The 20,450-nt window shown below is 47.5% G+C and overlaps 2 protein-coding genes across 9 annotated transcripts in view; one reads left to right on the top strand and one right to left on the bottom strand.

The window, feature by feature from the left end:
• LOC135368445 (cadherin-23-like) overlaps window positions 1–20,450 on the bottom strand; it is a 489,752-nt gene that overhangs the window by 153,613 nt on the left and 315,689 nt on the right. The window lies entirely within an intron of this gene.
• LOC135368446 (follistatin-related protein 5-like) overlaps window positions 1–20,450 on the top strand; it is a 153,034-nt gene that overhangs the window by 106,868 nt on the left and 25,716 nt on the right. For both annotated transcript variants that reach the window (XM_064601715.1, XM_064601714.1), the window contains exon 3: window positions 10,052–10,181. In XM_064601715.1, the coding sequence (XP_064457785.1) occupies window positions 10,052–10,181 (130 nt within the window). The remainder of the gene's footprint in view (window positions 1–10,051; window positions 10,182–20,450) is intronic.

Here is a 20,450-nt window from a genome sequence, read left to right as displayed (position 1 = left end):
TCTCTTCTGCCGTACAGCTCCCCAGTCCGCTGCTGCACTGCGGTGGAGCTAACGAACATTTAGGAAAAAAAGAAAGAACGAAAAAAGATATTGAAGAGAGGTTTGTGGAGCAGCCCGAACATATTAGAGTACGGGGCCACAGCCTGCACTGTACCTATTGGTTGAAGCACGGCGCAGGAAAGGCCTTAATTATGTGCAGGCGTAGTCTTTTAATTAGACAATTAAGCCAATCCACGGCCGGAGCGTTCCACTCAAGCGAGGGGCTTCGTGCTGGAATACAAAGAGGAATCAATGCAAATGCGCGACCGGATCTGCGCGCACTTGAATATTTTACGATGTAGGAATTCTTCGAGGAGGAAGAATAAATAAAGTTACATCCCCAAATGTCTCCGAGCCGGAGGGTTTGCGAAAGGGACGAAAAAAAAAGACAGAGAAAGAAACTCGGGGCGGGTCTCGTGGATGATCCAGCGGACGTGACTTTTGGTGATAAAGGAAGGAGCGGTGACTGGAAGGGCATAATTGGCCCCCGAACTTGACTCTTGAATATGACGGCACATATAGGACGACGAGTGTGGAACGAAACGGGTATTCGAACCGAAGTGAGCCTTACAATAACGGCACATTGTGGTATGCCGTAGGAAGCCCGTCCTTGTGCACGACTGTATACGAGTTGTGAAACTCAAAAGTTGAAACTTCACCGCCGTAATGACGAAGTGAAGCACACCGTATAGAGGACTTCCTCCCTCTGCATTCTCGTACGCGAGACGGTTTCTTCCCGTCGAATGTTGCTCCTATATTGCATTATGTTTGAACTGGAGTACACTTAGCAACGGATCTCGGCTCTGCCTTTTACGATAGAGGAATGTCGAAAGTGTTCAGCTGGGCTCAGATAAGCACGAGCAATGCTAATGATAGTGATGAGGATAATGAGAAAATACTTGAAGTTTCACTTGGTTTGTTCGGGCACGAGCTTCCGTGTAGTAAACTACACTTCATAATAAACCATGTGAAAGCTTCAGCATCATTTTATTATTACCGTCTCTCTACGGTTTAATGAAGGAAGTCGTAAACTAACCCCCCCCCCCCCCCCCCGCATATGACGTATTCTTCTCGTTTTCCCTAGAAATGTAGCACAATCAGAAACAACACTGAAGCTTCGCATGGGGGACGACGCTTCATCAAGTACAAGGGAAGAAGTATATACTTGTATATGCGGACTTCTTCCCCTGTACCTGATGAAGCGTGGTCCCCCACGCGAAAGCTTGTATGTATTAAACTTAGGAAGCTTCAGTGTTGTTGTTGTTTCTTTAATTGCAGTACATTTCATTTCGGACTTGACTCCGCTTGTTCACAGACATTCTGCTTTCAGGAAACCTTAATGTGACTTGAGGACGTTAACAATCCATCGCACGTCAGAGAAGCAAAAAGAGGAATCATATTCAGCGAAGACAACAGTACAGTCTCTGTTGACTCTATAGCTGCACTGTCCCTTCGCAGTTCTACCGTTCGTTCACCTTGACACCACTTACTCTTCTTGTTGCAAATTATAGCGGCTTCATAGTACCTCATATTCGTGATGGTAGATTGTGTAACGTGAGCTCGACGAATGTTCAAACGCTGCGGAGAAACGTACCTCTCGAATCCGCACTTTGTGACGCACATTCCTGTTACGAAACACGACAAATTCGTCCCGTTTCAACTTCGTAAGGGGCCGTTTGCAACGAACAGCTTTAAGTGACGGCAGTCTCGCTGAAAAGGTAATGAAGGGAATAGCCGCTGCCTACAGGGAGCAGGGAGAGGTAATCCGCGTTTATGCCAGTTAGGGCAGAAACGAAAGACAAGCAAGCCAGTGACATTTTGGAAAGCCGGAGCAGTGCCTGTAGATTTGTAACTGTGTGCGGATGTCGCGGCCAAGAGATGAACGTCGCGTGTCACTGGTGGTTGCCCGCGAGAGCAAAGGGGGTTGAGGGCGGAAATCTCGCAGTCTTTTCGTTAAGCCTACCATAAACAAACGCTATCTCCGGACTGCTTCTTTCGCTGTCGTTTCGACGTTCCATCTAACATGTTCTTGATATTTGCAGTTTCATTTCCCTGGAGCACGGCGCAGTTCCCTGTAAATCGTGCTTTGCCTGCATGACGCTGGCGCCACGCGGGGAAGCCGTGCGTACTATCTGGGGATGTTGCGGTTTTCGATTTAGGCCTCATAATTATTAGTGCGTCTTAGTAGACTGTTGAAAACGTGGCTTCCGAAGTACCGTATTAGAGAGCCGTATTTAGTACCGTATTAGATTATGTGTCATGCACGCTGTCATCGGTTCCGGTAGTTTCACGGTGATGTAATCAATTTTCTACTAACACTAGAGAGTTTTAGTACATCATACGCTATCGCCTTTACGTACGTAAAACTCTCTATTCTTCTCTCTCATCTCTATTCTTCGTAAAGCGGGGTGACATCGTTATCGGTCAGGTGTCACCTAACCCTCACAATAATCAGGACTGGTCTCTGTTGGATTTTTATAATGTAAGGGGTGAGGTACCCGATATGCTTGCCTTTTAGTGTGAAACAGCTGTGGGCTTCAACGATTCTTAGCACCGTTTCTTTTCTTTTTTTTTTTCTTTTTTGAGTCCTCATCGTTTTCCATCGTTCTCATCGAATTCCACTCGTTAGACTTACACTGGCTTGAACATGCATGTTCCGCTGGTTGCTTTAACGCAACGTTCGTCCTCTTCCACTGGTCGTCCCTTGCGCATTTTCCGTTGCCCCCCGCTTGCGTCCGTTAGCTTCTACGCTCAGCCCACGCCAGCACACTGTGCTGCGCTGCGCCGCACGAAAACGACCAGCGGAATTATTCGCCAAAGAATGCAGCATACCGAATAAAGAATAGCGCACCAAGGGGTGAGGAGCGTCAATGGAAGACAGCACATCCTGTCTTATGGTCCGATTATTTATACGTATTTATTTACTGAACTGTTACAACGAACTTTTTTTTCGTCAGCGAACGCGGCATCTAAAACACATTGTAATCGATTGTCTTACCTTATCGATTACCTCATCGATTCGAGTAAGGCAAGGAATCTGGCCCACGCAAACAATATTTCCATAATGTTATCATAAATCGCTCCCGGCGACTTGTTGTTCGACTCAGTTTGCATACACGTGCAGCGCGTGGAAAAGCATGAAGAGCGGAAGCTCATCTTACCTACATTTCTAAGCCGGCGTCAAATTGTACGCCGTACACAGTAGAAGAAACCGGATGCCGCGACATCATTTCCGATTTCCCATCAGCGAAAAAAAATAAAATAATAGAGGAGGTAGAAAAGGCAAGGCCTTGCGAAGAGGCAATAATGGTGGGCGCGACAGCGCATTTTCGCTCGGCGCCAGAATGAATACTGTGGCAAGCCAGTGAAAATGGGAGCGGAGAATACACACCCATTTTCGAATGATCGAATGAAGTGAGACAAGAAAAGTGGAAGCGGAAATGGAAGTCGTTGCACACGGGCCGTTCTTCAGATTTCGCACTTAGTCTTTTTTTTTTTCTTTCTATTTCTCTGCGCCTTCTTTATTCGTTTGCTACAACGTTAGACAACCGTGATGCGAATATGGTTGTTGCAGCTCAAGAGAACACAGGCGACACGATGCGGAACTCTCAACTAGCGAGTTGCTTCGATAGTCATCATGTGCTCAAATAGCCTTGGATGAGGACCGTGATGTTGTATGTTGGTCGCTTCGTGCAGTGTTGGGAATACTTGCGGTGCTGTTCTCAGGAAGATTTTTTCATTTTTTTCTGTGGTTCATCTCATAAAGTGAAATTCTTTTACAATTTGCACACGTACACAGGTGGCGCTTTATTTTTGAATCGTGATGTGGGCAAGCTTACGCTTGTCCCGCCCTACAGTTGGCAATAAGAACGTACACCGTAAAAAGGAAAAAAAAAATGAAAGGAGAAAGGTCGTCTTGAAGGAAGAGGCATGCCACCCTCGTGTGAATAGGCGGCGAATGATTTTCATCTGTCACACCTGAGTAATCGTTGTGAATAAAACCTTTTCAGAAAAAAAAAATGCAATTCCTGTGGCTCAGTCAACAATACAAATCAAACAACGGGAATTTTTTTTTTTCTTCTAAAATCGAACAACTCATCCTAGTGAGGAAAGCAGTGGGCATCCTAGTGGGCGGTGGATGTGGGCAAGCTTGCGCTTGTCTCATCCTACAGTTTGCAATATAAAAAAAGCTGCTGCTGCCAGGATTTGAACCTGGGCCTTCGGATATCCGGTCAGATACCGCTACACAGACCTCTACACCACGACAGCAGGACTTCCTCCTGAGCTAGAGTGCCTCAAGTACAAGAGAGACGGGCAATCAACCATGCTCGTCCCATTCTCTCTTATGTCTTTCGCACTCACTCATTCATGCAGACACGAGGCAGACGACATCATGTGTATACTACGTAAACAACTTACATCATGCACTCAGTGGCTTAGAAATGTGGGATGTACCGGCCATGGCCGTTGTGAGCACTGGTTATTATTAGAGCTTGTTTTCGAGAAATTTTTTTTTCTAAATTCGGGGGTAAAAATAGGATAAATAAACATCTGCGCTAAATTCATGCCAGTTCGGGTTTTAAAAAAAACTTCCAGTGTCGTAAATTCGGGGGGAAATCGGGCTCAGTTACTCAAACTAACTGTACTGGTTTAGTACAAACGGTGATGTAACTGCATTTGCTGCCAAACAAGTTAGTGTGCATCCCTACAGACGTCTCAGTGAGGGAAATTTTCCAGCTAAAAATCGGGTTTCACACTAAAGAGGCAACCTTCAATTCGGGGTGCAAGTTCGGGGAAGAATCGGGGCAAACCCTAAAACTATAAAACCTAATAGTGAGTTTTATAAAACTCACTCACTGATGCACACTAACTTGTTTGGCAGCAAATGCAGTTACATCACCGTTTGTGCTAAACCAGTACAGTTAGTTTGAGTAACTGAGCCCGATTTCCCCCCGAATTTACGATACTGGAAGTTTTTTTCAAAACCCGAACTGGCATGAATTTAGCGCACACGTTTACCATTGCGTACCTAAGGGATAGCGTGGTGGTTCTGCGCAATGCGCAAAGCTCTGCTTGTGTCTTGCGCTTGCGCAGAACCATCAACGCCATCCCTTACGAACGCAAAGCCGATAGCGTGCGATATACAAAAACTCGCTAAAGGAAAGTGCTGGTACTGCATGTGCAATCACTGGCTTTGCGTTTAGCACACGCTAGTTCCTTGCGTACGCGGGTGACCCAGAACGAAAGCTGTCTAGTGTCGTAGCAAAAGCTATGCCCCCTACACAAGCTATATACAACAGATTGAGGGTATGATTATTTCATCAAAAGAAGGATTGCTGCAACGGTGTAGATCTTTGTCTACAGAACTGGGTAAGATCATGTCCCGCCCTATCCGTGTAGTTCATCAACAAACGACTTATTTATTCAGCTGATTCCATATCCCACGTCACTTCCTGTGGTCGCCGTCCTCTGTTGCATTTGGGGACAGCTTCTTCGATTGCGGTTCTACGCGTATCGTGTGGGGAAGCATAGATGAGATATTGCGAGACAGATGTGTTCCCTTTTTACATAACTTACATTTCTAATGAGAGAAAAAAAAAGAACAATGTAACCAAGCTGGTGTAGAGGTAGACCTAAGATATCTTTTTTAGGTTTGCTGATTGCGACGGGGTGTCTCGAGTGAGAGCCTCTCCAACAACCTATAGAGGCGCGGGCGTCGTCCTCAATATGGCGGAGAAAAGGATGATTGCCGGTGAATAAATCGCCTTGCTTCATGCCTTCTTCCACGAGACACACTTCAAAAATTGTACAAATACCATAACTCGCGCGTGGTTTCTGCTGTCTTCTTTGTTTTCGTTCACGCCGCTCGTGTGGTAGTTTCTTTTTTTGTGGTAGTATTCTTCTCCGCAGTAGTTTTGCACTGCGCAATTGAGCAGTTCTGTTGCTGTTTGAGTTCTGTAAGCCGGGAAACTCCACCGCACACGAAGGGAAGTTGCGGCAGTTTCGGGTCAGCGCGAAATATACCTGTCGTCTGCTGTGACTACGAGGGGTGTTCAAGTCAAACCGGGACTTTGTCTCCCGAGTGTACAAATGGCTCGCGCTACTTCTTTTTCGTCATCTTCACACGCGACAGGCCTCCTCGTTCACCACGTGGTGGTCCAAAGTTTGTGCAAAACAGAAGACACGTGCTGGACAAGATGGTCGAGAACACGGTGAGCGCGCACATCGAACAGCGAATTATCATGAAGTTTCTCGTGAATGAAGGCGTATAAAGTCATCTGAAATTCACAAAAGACTTCAGGCTCAGTATGGCCACGATACACTTAGCCGCAGCAAAGCGTTTGAGTGGTGCAAACGGTTCCGAGACGGCCGTACATCAGTGGCGGACGATCCCGGCCGGTGCGGCTCAGAGCCCAGTGTCAGAGTTCCTCCAGTGTCAGAGAGAACATCCAACTTGTGGAGTGCCTGATCCTCAAGGACCGACGGATAACATGTCTCGAACTGGCTCCTACCCTGCGGCACGTGCAACATGTCGCCACACAGCGCAGACAGACCTTATGTGTAACATCACAGTAACATTATGGCCATTATTTGGCTCGAAAGAAGGACCTTTCAATGGGAACGTCGAACACTATCATTCATGAACACCTCCAGTTTCGGAAAGTTAGTGCGCGTTGGGTCCCGAGTCAGCTCTCCTTGTTTGACCGGCAGAGAAGACTGGAAATCTCCCAAGAGCTAAGGTACCGTTTCGACACTGATGGATAGCCGTTCCTTGATCGGGTGATCACGTGCGATGAAACGTGGGTGCACCATTTCACTCCTGAGTCTAAACGCGCATCAAAACAGTGGAAGCATCTGGGCTCGCCAGCTTCCAAGAAGTTCCGGAGCACACCGTCTGCGGGTAAAGTCATGGCCACGGTTTTCTGGGACAAGGCTGGCGTTGTTCATGTTGATTTTCTGCCCAATGGTACCACCATCAATAGTGCATATTACTGCCAGGTTCTCAGGGATGTGCATGAGGCGCAGAAGCAAAAGCGGCCGGGCCTCATCACCAAAGGAGTCCTCCTCCTACAGGACAACGCACGCCCGCATACCGCGCATCTCACGACACGCACCTTACAGGAACCTGGCTGGGAGTTGCTGCCACATCCCCCTTACAGTCCAGACCTCGCCCCTAGCGATTTCCATCTCTTCGGGCCACTGAAGGCGTTCCTTGGGGGCCGTCACTTCAGCTGCGACGACGAGGTCAAGAATGCAGTCCGATCATGGCTGCTACGCGCCGGTAAGGATTTCTACGCTGCTGGCATCCAAGCCATCTCGTGAAACGCTGGGACAAGTGCATTAGTTGAGCTGGAGATTACATTGAAAAATAAGACTAATTTCTCGCCTGTCAGTTCATTTTACTTTTCCGAAAAATAAAAAGTCCCGGTTTGACTTGAACACCCCTCGTATAATTCATTGAGTGTTTCTGCTGGGGTCCATTAGGTGGCAAGCAGCCAGCTGGAGAGGCCTCATCCCTGGCCATCGCTGCCTGTCGCTGATCATGTTTCAGAGTATTTGTTATCGCACATATCATATCGTATCACTGCGTATCATAGAATTTAACTGCATGGCAGATGAACTCAAGACATATCACACACGAGAAACAAGGGAGGGAGAAGAAGGAATGGATGCAGGCATGCTCGTCACTCTCTCCATGCGGGGAACCCGATGAGGATAATAAGCAGATTATGAACTTCCGTTTGATGAGCTTGCCGATCCTTCCTCCCCGATAATTAGAAAGCGCGACGTGGCTCTTGAAGGATTACATTATCATACCCCCATTGTCACAATTTTTTTTCCCTTCGTTATTTTTTTAGTTTCTCTCTCTCTTTCTCTGCGTTTCGTGGTTCACTCTGCAGTTTCACCAATGAGAGAGCGCCTGCCACGTACCCGTCTTAGCATAACCCCGTGTCAGCTGCGCGAATTGAAAGATTATGCAGATAGGTTGCCCGTCTACTTTACATGAACATCACACTTCGTGATGCTCCGTGATTGATGGATAGCACCCGGAAGAGAGAAAGAGAACAAAAAAGCTTTTGAAGGTGTCACTTTCTCATCGGGTGATGTGGGGCTCAGCTGCATCATCGTAAAAGTAGCAATGAGAGAGAGAGAGAGAGAGAGAAAAAAAGTGGAATCATAAAAAAATGGAAAATCAAAACTTGGCAGTAAAGTGAGGTATGTGCACGTTGATTTGGTATGCTGCGCGGGCGGTGCATGTCATTGTGAAAGTACGAGGTTGGAGGAGACGCGGAGCTTTGTCTGGAAGAAAATAGGAACGAAAGTACGAGGAGCGTTCAAGTCAAACCGGGACTTTTCATTTTTCGCAAAAGTAAAATGAACTTACAGGCGAGAAATTAGTTATATTTTTCAACGTAATCTCCAGCTGCACTAATGCACTTGTCCCAGCGTTTCACGAGGGCTTGGATGCCAGCAGCGTAGAAATCCTTACCGACGCGTAGCAGCCATGATCGGACTACATTCTTGACCTCGTCGTCGCAGCTGAAGTGACGGCCCCCAAGGAACGCCTTCAGTGGCCCGAAGAGATGGAAATCGCTGGGGGCGAGGTCTGGACTGTAAGGGGGATGTGGCAGCAACTCCCAGCCAAGTTCCTGTAAGGTGCGTGTCGTGAGATGCGCGGTATGCGGGCGTGCATTGTCCTGTAAGAGGAGGACTCGTCTTGTGATGAGGCCCGTCTTTCTGAAACTGGATGTATTCGTGAATGATGGTGTTCAACGTTCCCACAGAAAGGTCCGTCTTTCGAGCCAGTTCTAGACATGTTATCCGTCGGTCCTTGAGGATCAGGCGCTCCACAAGTTGGATGTTCTCAGGAACTCTGACACTGGGCTCTGAGCCGCCCCGACCGGGATCGTCCTGCACTGATGTACGGCCGTCTCGGAACCGTTTGCACCACTCAAACGCTTTGCTGCGGCTAAGTGTATCGTGGCCATACTGAGCCTGAAGTCTTCTGTGAATTTCAGATGACGTTACGCCTTCATTCACGAGAAACTTCATGACAATGCGCTGTTCGATGTGCGCGCTCACCTCGTTGTCGATCATCTTGTCTAGCACGTGTCTTCTGTCTTCTGCTTGCGACAAACCACGATAGTTTCGGCATCGCTGGAATGTGCTCGTGAGGTGGTTTAGATTGGTGTCGCTACGGGCGCACTTCTCCACCCCTCTGAACGAGTGAACGAGCCCGCGTCCGTGCTAGGGGTTTCGCGCGGAAGAAAAACTACGTCGCTGGCGCGTTCCGTAGCTTTTGTCGGAACCTGTACCAGGTGAATGTGTACCACTTGCTCCGAAACCCACTCCCACGTCAAGTAACAGTCAGCGTTCGGTCGTGGTTTTGTACTGCCCCACGTGCGACGATTCGTCAACCATGCGTACTACGTCACGAATATGACAAACAGCATTTGCAAGATTTTTTTTTTTTTTTTTTTTTTTACAGTCGACCCTTGGATGTGCGGAACGCTTTGGCCCGCCCATATGCCTATACCTTCCTCGATGCGAACTGCACTGTGCGCGGTAAAGTTCTTGCTTGCAAACATTCCTGCTGAATCACATTTTTTAAATGATGTAATGTAGCTGACACTCAAATGTAGGAGCCGACATGCAGATTCGTGTTTTTTTTTTTTTTCTTTCTACGACTATCCCCGTCAAGTTTCCTTATTTCCATCCTTCTTTCTTTATATCGAGAGAGTCATATTTTGCCAGCTCCACTTCTCAGTTACAACACGGAACATGCGCCAAGGTGGAGACCTGGGCCGGTTGGTTGTTCATTGCGAGAGAGATACGTTACAGGAAATCGAGCATGCGCAGGAGCATCACATGTGGTATTGTTTGCCAATAAGTTATATATAGAACACATATATACGGTATTGAATGCGCTGTGGAGAAGGCCAGACATGATAGTGATAAATGGAAGTTTATTGCATATCAGCAGCTGTAGTACGTCTGTATCTGTTTTCAGTCCCGGCATAACCGCGATGGCAGCGCGACCTACGCGGAGGACGAAGAGGACCACTTTCTGGGCACTGAGCTCGCCAATGGTCAAGACAGCGAGGATGCGCTCGCCCCTAAAGCCCTGCCATTGGATTTTGGTAAGTGATGTGTTACGCGACCGCATACTTTTTTTTTTCTCTCTCCTTCTTTAGCACGCTTTTCTGAATGACTTTTCTGCAGAAGCGGAGCAAAGTATTCCCTACTGAAGACGTTAGAATGTAAAGGACAAATGAGGACGAAATCTGTACATGGCAAATCGTTAGAACTAAGCTTCGCACCTTTTTTTGTTTTTGGTCGTGAGCTGTATTACCTGGTTCACACTGTTGCATTTTCAGGCGTTGCGGATGCGGCGCGGCACGGTTGTCATGGCAACGAAATACGGCGAACCAAAAGGTATATACGCGCCCCGAGAGTTGGATTCGACCGAAATTCATGCGGTACGGGGGTGGTGGTGGTGATGGCGAGGGGGTGTGCCGTTGTCGGCCTCACAGAGGTGGGCAACGTCACGACTAACGCCCTGGGGAATGTGCGTCCTGGGCCGACTTCTAAGGGAACTGTGCCCACATATGTCTGAAAGCGTCTGAGGAAAACCCAGGAAAAACCCCAGACAGCACAGCCGGCACGGGAATTCGAACCCGGGTACCTCCCAGTCTTCATGCGGTACGGATCATCTCCGACTACGCAACTGACCAATGAGCGAATGAGACATTATGCGTAGTTCACACTGCAACTTCTCTCTGTTACGGGTACTGTACGGATCGCGTGCGGATGCGGTCGTCGTACGACACGCTATTCGGACACATGCGTTCTTGATACGGAAAGCCTCATTGTTTGACCAATGACGCTTCCACTCTTTCAACGTCTATCTATCTGCCCCCCACTCACAAGTGCGCCGTCGCCCATTGGTCAGCTGCGTAGCCGGAGGTAATCCGCGAGACTGGGAGGTACCCGTGTTCGAATCCCGGTGCCGGTTGTGGTGTCTGGGTTTTTTCCTGGGTCCTTTCAGACATATGTCGCCACAGTTTCCTTAGAAGTCGGCCCAGGACGCAAAATCCCCAGGGTGTCAATCGTGCCGACAACGGCGAGCCCTTTGACCACCACCATCGCCGCATGGAGTTCGTTCGAGCGGTTCTCTTGCGGTGCGTATGCTTATTGGTTCGCCGGACTTCGTTGCCATGACAACCGTGTCGTGTCGCATCCGTAACGCGTGAAAATGCAATAGTGTAAACCAGGCATATACTGGAGCCTTACGGAGCTGAGTGTACCGGAAGTTGTTGTTCCTGCACTTGCGAAGGAAGCGCTCACGGTAGTTGCACTCGTGGTCCATACTGGAACCTCGTACCACGACACATTAGGCGGTAAGGTGTGGAAATACAAAATGGTGGTGCGAAATTGTTAATCCGTAAAGGATGTACCGCTCTCACCGACTGTGAATGGAGCTGCGTACCTGAACAGATTCTGTAACGAAAGCCCCTCTTGTGTGATTCCTCGATCGCTATCAGAATATGCGCTATTCGCTCTCTCGTCGCTGCGTTTGGGTTCTGGGCATGCACAGTGACGACCCGTTATTTCTTTCAGCACAAAGAGCGCATGGGGACACCATCCTGAAACTCTGTATCTATTAATTTTATCGCTGTTTCTTGCCTACGCGCTCTCATTTTCATAACGGAATATGCATGAATTATAAACGCAACGAAAAACGTCCGCGTCCCGTTAGAAGAACGTTAAGAAGAAGGTCGAGACAAATTCCTCTCGCGAGTGAGCCTTTATTATTACCGTCTTTTGCACCAGAGGTCGCCAGAAAGGAAATCGCTTTCGAGGCTTCCATCAGCACCAGAACCGCACGGAGCTTTGTACGATGACGGTCAAAAAGGGAAAGCTTAGAAAGGAACAGAGCGAGGGGGAGATAGAGAGAGAAACACGCGTCTCAAAATTCAAAAGTGGCCGACTCGCCTTTTTCTCGGAGTGTAAAGACCTCTCTGCAAGTCCCGCATGCTGCACGTTTTCTTTTTTTTTTTTTTCATTTACATACTTTTTCCCCCTCCTCTCTTTCATATTTATTCAGGCGCTGTTCGGGGCAGGAGGAGCAAGCGTTCACATCTGAGAAAAACGTGTATCTTCTTTCTCTTCCCTCTCCTCAATCTACTTTCCTCTCTTGCCGGGATGAGGTCATTTCTTTTACCTGACCGTTTTTTTTTCTCTCTCTTTTTCTTTTTTTTTCCTGTTTGGACAGTTGGCGGAGAAGCAAAAATTGAGTTACCCCGTCGTCGAATAGTGTAAGCTTTTGCTCCCCTACGCCTTTTTGTATACACAACAGACGATGTGGTAGTGGCTGTTCAGTTCGTCTGGAGAGAAGGCAATCGATGGCACCAAACAAAACCGAGACGAGGAAAGCTGTGATATTGGAATCGATTCCCGAATTTTCTTTTTTAGCCCCACCCCGTACCTTATTTTTCTTTTTTTCTTTTTTTTTGTCGAACCCTAAAGGTGGAATGAAGGGACGAGGTCGTTTCGATAATGAAGTGTGTCTTCAAACTCGGCATTTTTGTTAAGCGGCAGCTGGGTTGAGAAGTGTCGCTTCGAGGAATTTGAATCGATTGATTCGATTGATTGACTTCGATTTGATTTCGATGGGTCTCGCGTTTTCTTCCCTCATTTTTCGTCATTTTGGATTAGGTTTTGTGGTTCGAATTTTGCGTGTGTGCGTGCGCGTGTGTGTGGTTCTTCTTCTGTAGTTAGCGTAAAGATTTCTCGATGTGATCTGCACAGGGCATCGACGAAGCACCTACCAACACATGCGACGTATAGATACATTCATCGTCAACATCGACAACATTCTACATTCTTAAAAACGAACTTCACCGCATAGCACGCTCCTAGCCAACCATCGTCTCGAATAGTATCGTTATCTGCCCTGGGGGCTTAATCGCTTCATCGTCGTTACGGCCGTTACAAGCTAACGAGTGGCGGGAAATTCAAAAAGGCGGGCGGGAAATTTAAAAAGGTGGGCACCTGACAAAACACGTGCACGACGCTCTTCGCACGATACGTGAAGGCCGTGGTACACGTCACGCGCAATGTGTCACGTGCCCACCTTTTTTGAATTTCCCGCCACTCGTTAGCTTGTAACGACCGTAACGACGATGAAGCGATTAAGCCCCCTGATTTGTTGAAAATGGGAAGCGTACGCCTTTTTGTGACAATTATGAACAGCATAAGTGTCACAAAAACGCGTACAAAAAAGGCGAGATGATGGCTGGCTAGGAGCGTGCTATGCGGTGAAGTTCGTTTCTAAGAGTGTACATAGCCTGCTTCCAAGTGGCTACAACGACAAGCTTTCCATTGAGATAAAAGGAAACCAATACAAAAATAACAACAACAACAAATTTATTTTGATGGTGATGATTGGGGAGTTTCACCGCTAGGGGTCGCGATGCTCTACCACATTTGAAATAAATCAATAAATTCCGCTACGTTCGTTTCAAAATCAGCTATATTAGAACACGGGCACCGAGTCACAGCAGTGTGGGAAATATTCCGACACCTCGACTGCGCGCTTAATTTCGGGCCGCGGACGAAAGGCACGTTTGTCTTCATTTTAGTAACTGTTCTGCGAAAGGTGACAGCTGTCATTGCGGAGGAAACCAGATAAGCGCAGTAAGTGTTGGAAGCTGTATTGAGGCGCACGTCACAAAAATTAGATAAGGTCACGCTCTTAGAGACTGCGTGTTCGGTGCGACGGCGGAAGACCGCGTTCCGCCACCACCAGAAACGTTCGACGAGACACGTAGTAAAGAAAGAGAACGGAATCTTAGGTAGCAGTCACTTCGTCTCCCGGCGAAAGATCTGAATAAGCAATGACGCCGGCTGACGCGCAAGAGTGCTGCACGCTACATGCTTCGGCGAGCGAGACATCGGGGAAGTCTGGATCTCATAACTCAGCCCGACTTCAAACAAGGCGAGGTTTGCGGTGCTCTGCATTTTCTTGCCACGCGGGGATTTGCAAAAGCATTTTCATTCAGTGGTGGCTGGCGTGTACGAATTTTGCAGGGAAAGGGGGGGGGGGGTACCCCAGTGTGCTATACACTCTTAAAAATGAACTTCACCGCATAGCACGCTACTAGCAAACCACCATGGCGAATGATATCGTTATCTGCCCCGATTTGTTGAAAACTGGAGGCGTACGCCTTTTTCGGGACACTTACGCTGTTCATAATTGTCACAAAAAAGGCGTACGCCTCCAGTTTTCAACCAATCAGTGCAAATAATGATATAATTCGAAATGATGGTTGGCTAGGAGCGTACTATATGTATATATGTGGTGAAGTTCATTTTTTAGAGTGTACCGCCGTGTAAGTTCACAAGAGATAAACCTATATGCAACGAAATTCGATCCAAAAGCTAATGGGGGGGGGGGGGGGGCGGATGTTCGTGGAGTCTCGAAAACTTTTTTAATTCAGTGTTAGCGCCGCGAAGCAGCTGTGGCTATGAGCAGTGGACAGGCGGAAAGAGGGACAACAGCAAGGAGTGGGGGACAGGGGGTTTGTTTGCGTCCTGGGCCGACTTCAGGGAGAACTGAACATTCGTCCAGAAAGTCTGCCGGAAAGCCCGCGGGGAAAACCTCAGACAGCACAGCCGGCGGTAGGATTCGAACCCAGGACCTTGGGGCTGCCGCCAAGGGCGGACGCTCTCACCCGCTCGGCCATGCCGCTGGCATAAAAACTTCAGTTGCTAGTGTTGTGAATAGAGCCCGGATTTTTAGGCACGAAAAAAGCCTTGTGTTAGGCGCCTCTAAAAGGCGCGAAAAATCCCGATTTAGGCACTAAAAATGGCACTATAAGCACTATAAATTGTTACGTTTTTTCATCTGTAGCACTGAAAGCGCAAAAAGAAATCGAATAAATCAGTTTATTTCCGCAGGAACAATACTGTAAATGGTGGTTGTGACTGTTTTCACAATTTTTTGCTGCACGAAATGCAAAACGTATTGATCCTACTATGGTCAAAAGACAAGACTTCTAGCCATTGCCACCGGTTTCACGACACTTCTCTGGAGGACTTGTCTCGGGCAGCATATACTGGCGATATTCGAACATCGGAAGCTTTAATGTGACGATAAATTTTTTTAGTCCTCGAACTTTTAGGCTTCGCCTTCTGGATTTTGTTTTCAGCATTATCACAGGGGTCGCAATAGTATGGGGTATCAAATACGGGAGATCAATTATGCTCACACTGAACGCGGTGTCACGTGTCACCTTCGCTCGTGTATCCATGGCCCCGACAGCCCGCGAGGAAGGGAGCTTGCCAAACTGTACGGGCTTGTGCCTACCTTCATACCTCACTCCCTCTCGTTGACAAAAAGAAAAGGAAAAAATATGCATAAAGAAAGCTTCGAGGACTCTTCTAAATGCAAGCAGGCAATAACAATGCGTGTTCTAGATTGACAGAAAACCGTTACCAAACATGCTTATACTTTTTAATAACGACCCAAGGGAGACCACAATGCTGGTGTGGAGAGAAAGAACGAGTAAGCTATGTACCAGTAATCGATTTGTAATGCTCAACTTACATTCCAATAGCTTTATACTCGCTTCTTATCAAATGATCGATTTTTTTCAAAATGACGTGCGACGTCACCCATGTAAATTACGCCTCGAGCACGTGTTTTGCCACCGCTTTAGGGACATTATAGGTATTTTTTCGTGTTTAATCGGAGTTTTAGGCATCTACGCCAAAATAGGTATTTATAGGCACTATCAAATCGATACAGGAGGTTCCCCAGCACCCAATTCGTGCTCATGCATCGAAAAGGCACTATTAGAACCACACGAAAAAAAAATAGGCATTTGCCTAGGAATCCGGGCTCTAGTTATGAGCTGGTGGTGGTGGTGGTGGTGGCGATAGGGCTTGCCGTTGTCGGCCTCACGTATGTGCTAGTTATGAGCTACGTATGCTGTGGCCGCGACCAACGCCTATGGCTGATCGACTGAACCGGCGCCAGCTAGATAAAGAAGAGGAAGCCCGATTGCCCAAATGACGTGACGTAGTCAGTCCGCCAACCACTACATTGTTTCGGCGGCCGTATCTATGGAAACGAGTCGCCACTAGCCGCTCGTAGCCATAGAAAGCCTGTGTTTCAAAGGGAAGATAAAGGGTGTGAAGTAAGGAAAGGGAAATCTTCTGCGATGACTGGCTGACGCAGGCAGCATAGCGACTCTGCGTGTCCCGAGCGACTTAGTTAAGAGATTTTCTGTATCGAGATGACTACAGGATTTTGAAAAAAAAAGCAAGAAAAAAAAGAGAACAGCGACATACTTTTGTTCAGGACTTAAATGCAGCCACTAATAGGCAACGATGGGAACCAAAACAGAGCCCGAACAGAAAAAAAAAACTAAAAACCAGTATTTCTTGCTGAACCGAAGCTGCCAGGGTGCACTCTTCAGTTAAAATGGAGAAAATCGAGTACCGCGCTGTGATAAAAAGCAGTTTCGACTGGGGCGAGAGTCCATTGAAGATGATCCACGCGATGGTCGTCCAGTGGAAGTGGTGACACAAGAAAATTTGTCTCTTGTCGAGGAGGAAGTGCTGAGCGACAGGCGTCTGAAGGTGAAGGAAATCTCAGAAAGGCTGGGGCTTTCCAAAACAACCGTTTTTCGCATCATCGGCGAAGGCCTTCACATGAAAAAGGTCAGTGCGAGATGGATGCCACGACTTCTCTCGTCAGTTCAAAAGCAACAGCGCGTCGTCTGTGCGAAAGAGTTTTTGGAGCTCTGTCAAGAGAACGAAGAAAAAATATTGAAGTCAATTGTCACGGGGGATGAGACTATGGTGCTGTACTATGATCCCCTTTCGAAAAACGAGTCGATGGAATGGCGCAAACCAGGAGAAGCACCCTCAAGAAAAGCCAAGGTCACACAATCCACAAACAAGATCATGGCAAAAAAATTTTGGGGGATTGTCAGGGGATCCTCCTCATCGACTTCAAAGAGAGGAACACCACAGTGAATGCGACTTATTATGCTTCACTCCTGCACCGACTGCGAGACGCCATCAAGGAACAGAGGCGCGGCAGGTTGAGTCGAGGTGTCTGGTTGCTCCAGGACAATGCCCCTGTCCACACGGCTTCTGTTGCCAAGGCTGCACTGAAGGAGTGCGGCTTCGAAGAAATCCACCACCCACCCTACAGTCCAGACTTGGCACCGAGTGACTACTTCCTGTTCTCAAACTTGGAGAGGGATCTCAGAGGACGGAGATTTCAAAACGATAGTGAGGTGCAAGAGGCAGTTTCCCAGCATTTTGCGGACAAAACTTCGGACTATTGTTTCAAGGGTATAAGAATGCTGGTTGAAAGGTGTCAAAAGTGCATCGATGGCTATGTCGAAAAGTGATACACTTGTTTCGTCTCTATGACTATTAAAAGTTGGTCGGGCCGGAAACTTAGGGAACCACCCTCGTAATGTGCATTGTGAGAGATCGGAACTACGATTTACACAGCGAGAGCCGCGTTGCAAAACAAATTCGAAACCGAAACTGAACAATACGAAACTGTAACCCAAGTTCGCGAGGCATTTCCTCCTCGCAGGTGTTGCGATCATTCAGTTGCGTTAGTTTTGAGGCCGTCCTTCTGACAGTTGTAGGCTTCTTTGTACGCGATTTTTGTCGTCCAGCATCCCGAAATTTTCATTTGGGCAGTGAAAATAACCACCAATCCTGAGCAGGATGTAACAGGGTGTATACGATGAGTGAACATAGGGCGTATAATATGCTATACCGTAACGTTGCACCTGAAATGCAGGTCTGCAACACGCAGTGTGGCTGTAAAGCACTCCCGTGTCGGCAACAACAAGAACAAAAGTAAATTTGTGTTATTTGAGAATCGTGAGGATGTGCTTGCTCCTAACCCATGGCAATCTGCTCGAAATTAACTTTCATGAACCGGTTGAAACCAGTTCGAACTGATATTTTGCGCTGCTGCGGAGCTGAACCCGAACCCAAACCGAACAAAAAAAAAATATATATATATATAACGCTTCTGATCCCTGCTAATGGGAAGAAAACGTGTAAAGTGAACAGACTAGACGGTCGGACTTGTTGGAACTGTATACTGCGCAAAACAGACACACCCAAGCGCTAACTTCCAACAACTGTATACCGGACACAAAAAGTGTTGCGATAACTTGATTTCGTGTTCAGTAAGCAGTTGTTGGAAGGAAGCGCCTGTGTATGTGTCTTCCCGTCCTGTGTCCGTATAGCGCTTTGGGCTTCGAACTATAGTATGCCAGGTGAAACACCAGGGAGCTGCGCACGGTAAGGAAACTAGCTCTGACGGCTTACTGCAATATTGGCGCGTTTATGACGTCTCCGGAATTAGGCAGTGCGCATTGGGAGAGCGATTTGTTCCGTGGGACTAGTATCGTGGCATTAGCATAGCACATCATTATGCAGATCATGGTATTCACCTGAGACCTTTATGACGCATTGGGCATGCAGTGCAAAAACAACACACTGGTCTTTGCCCCCATAATCTGCACAAATCGGTTCATGTTGTGGAGTCAACGCGTGCTGAATGCGTAGGCTGAACGTACGGCAATGTGGTCCACTTCGGCGAGTATATACCTGAGCATGTGCTCACAGCACACTTGCATAATTAATATTTGAACTGTGATAAAACTTGAGAAACTAACTTCACCAAACATGTATGAATGAAGGTGTCCAAATTGTACCACGGTCTTAACAAAGCTAAGTGTGTATATATCAGATTAAGGATAGGGCACGTGTCATCATGGAAACAGCACACATGGCTCGCATACCGTGAAGCATTAGTAGCCCCTAGCATTAGTAGTTCGTGTAGTTGCGTCCTTTTAATGTCGCGTGTCCTTTTAATCCTTCAAATTCAAAGTACAAATCTTCATATTTTGTCACGGGCCGACTGTAGGCGTTCATCAAGGGCTCCTTTTTACCTTAACCCCATGAGTAGCATTCGATTACACCCCGAAGTGTAGATTAAATGTTATCACCCAGCCTTCTTAATACCCCCAAAGGGCTGACCCTATATACTAGTACTAAGAAGGAAAAGAGCAAAAAACCATTCTCGGAAGCGCCGTTGTCGTTGTTCCTTTCTGAGCTGATTAATCACCTTTCTTAGTTAATGAACCTCGTACCATTAAGCACACGGATATAGTACCTATGGGTACCGGCAGAAGAAAGATCAGTACGCACAGGTGCACCGAGCGAGGGCCGAAAGGGAGAACTGCAACAAGGGCAATGATGAACGGACGTTCCCGAACGTCGTATTATTGCCTTTTTTTTTTCGTTTTTATGAGAGTTTTGTTCGTCATCCCATCCATTGCTCTCGAGGAAGCCACGCAAGGGGTGCCATTGCAGCTTCCGGGAAGTACTATTTAGCCCGCGATACACGTAATTAAGTCGTGGTTAGCCCATCCGTTCATGAAACGTAGCACGCACGATATCACATACGACTCAGTCTGTTTGTAACAACAATAAGTAAGTTGTGACTATGACATGGGGTGATTCACCGCGGGAGAGCAGTACATTATACCTCATTACACGCGAAACATTAGATGTGAGATATGAGAATCAAGTTAAAAGACATAGCGCGCAGACTAACTGGTGCATGATGATGAAGGAACGAATAACCGAGAGACACGGGACACGAAGACAAGCACAAGAGTTCTCAGTACGAGTCTCTCTCAAGTTAAAGTTATGTACAAGCACAACAGTTGAGCTGCCCTCCACTGGCTGCGCAACGCCGCAAAAAGGAAGATGAAGAGGAAAAAAATACTCATGAAAGAGGCACCAATGGTCATTGAGATACAGAGTATGACTCTACAGCGTCTGGAGCAAACCGGTAGACAAGAGGAACTCCAAGAACATCAGAGGACACCGACGGTGTTGCGCGTGGCTCTGACATGGGCCGAGAATTGCTGACAGGTTGAATGTCAATCTGCTAGCAGTACTCAACTGAGCAGAGTTGCCCCCTTTCCGTTTCATAGAGCTCACATTCTGTTAGGACGTGCTCAATGTTCGCTACGACGCCACATTTGGAGCATAGGCTGCTGTCACAGTATCCGATCCGGTACTTGAATTGGGGAGTGAACGCTACATTGAGACAAAACCTGCGCAGGAAGGACGTAAAATAGCGCGGTAAACTGTCTTGGAACTGAGACAAATTTGGTTCCACCGAATACATGAGAGACCTGTCAGTGGTGTCTCGACTCCACTGCTGGCGAGCTAGTGGCTGGAGGAGCTCATTCAGAAGTGATCTCCTGTCTCCTCTCGACAACACTATTGGTACAACCGTACGTCTGAGACTGATTGGCAGCCGTCGCCGCTCTGTTTGGAACGTT

Source organism: Ornithodoros turicata, chromosome 9 (genome assembly GCF_037126465.1).
Source record: "Ornithodoros turicata isolate Travis chromosome 9, ASM3712646v1, whole genome shotgun sequence".
In the NCBI taxonomy this organism is placed as follows: Eukaryota; Metazoa; Arthropoda; class Arachnida; order Ixodida; family Argasidae; genus Ornithodoros; species Ornithodoros turicata.
This window is presented reverse-complemented; position numbering and strand designations above follow the sequence as displayed.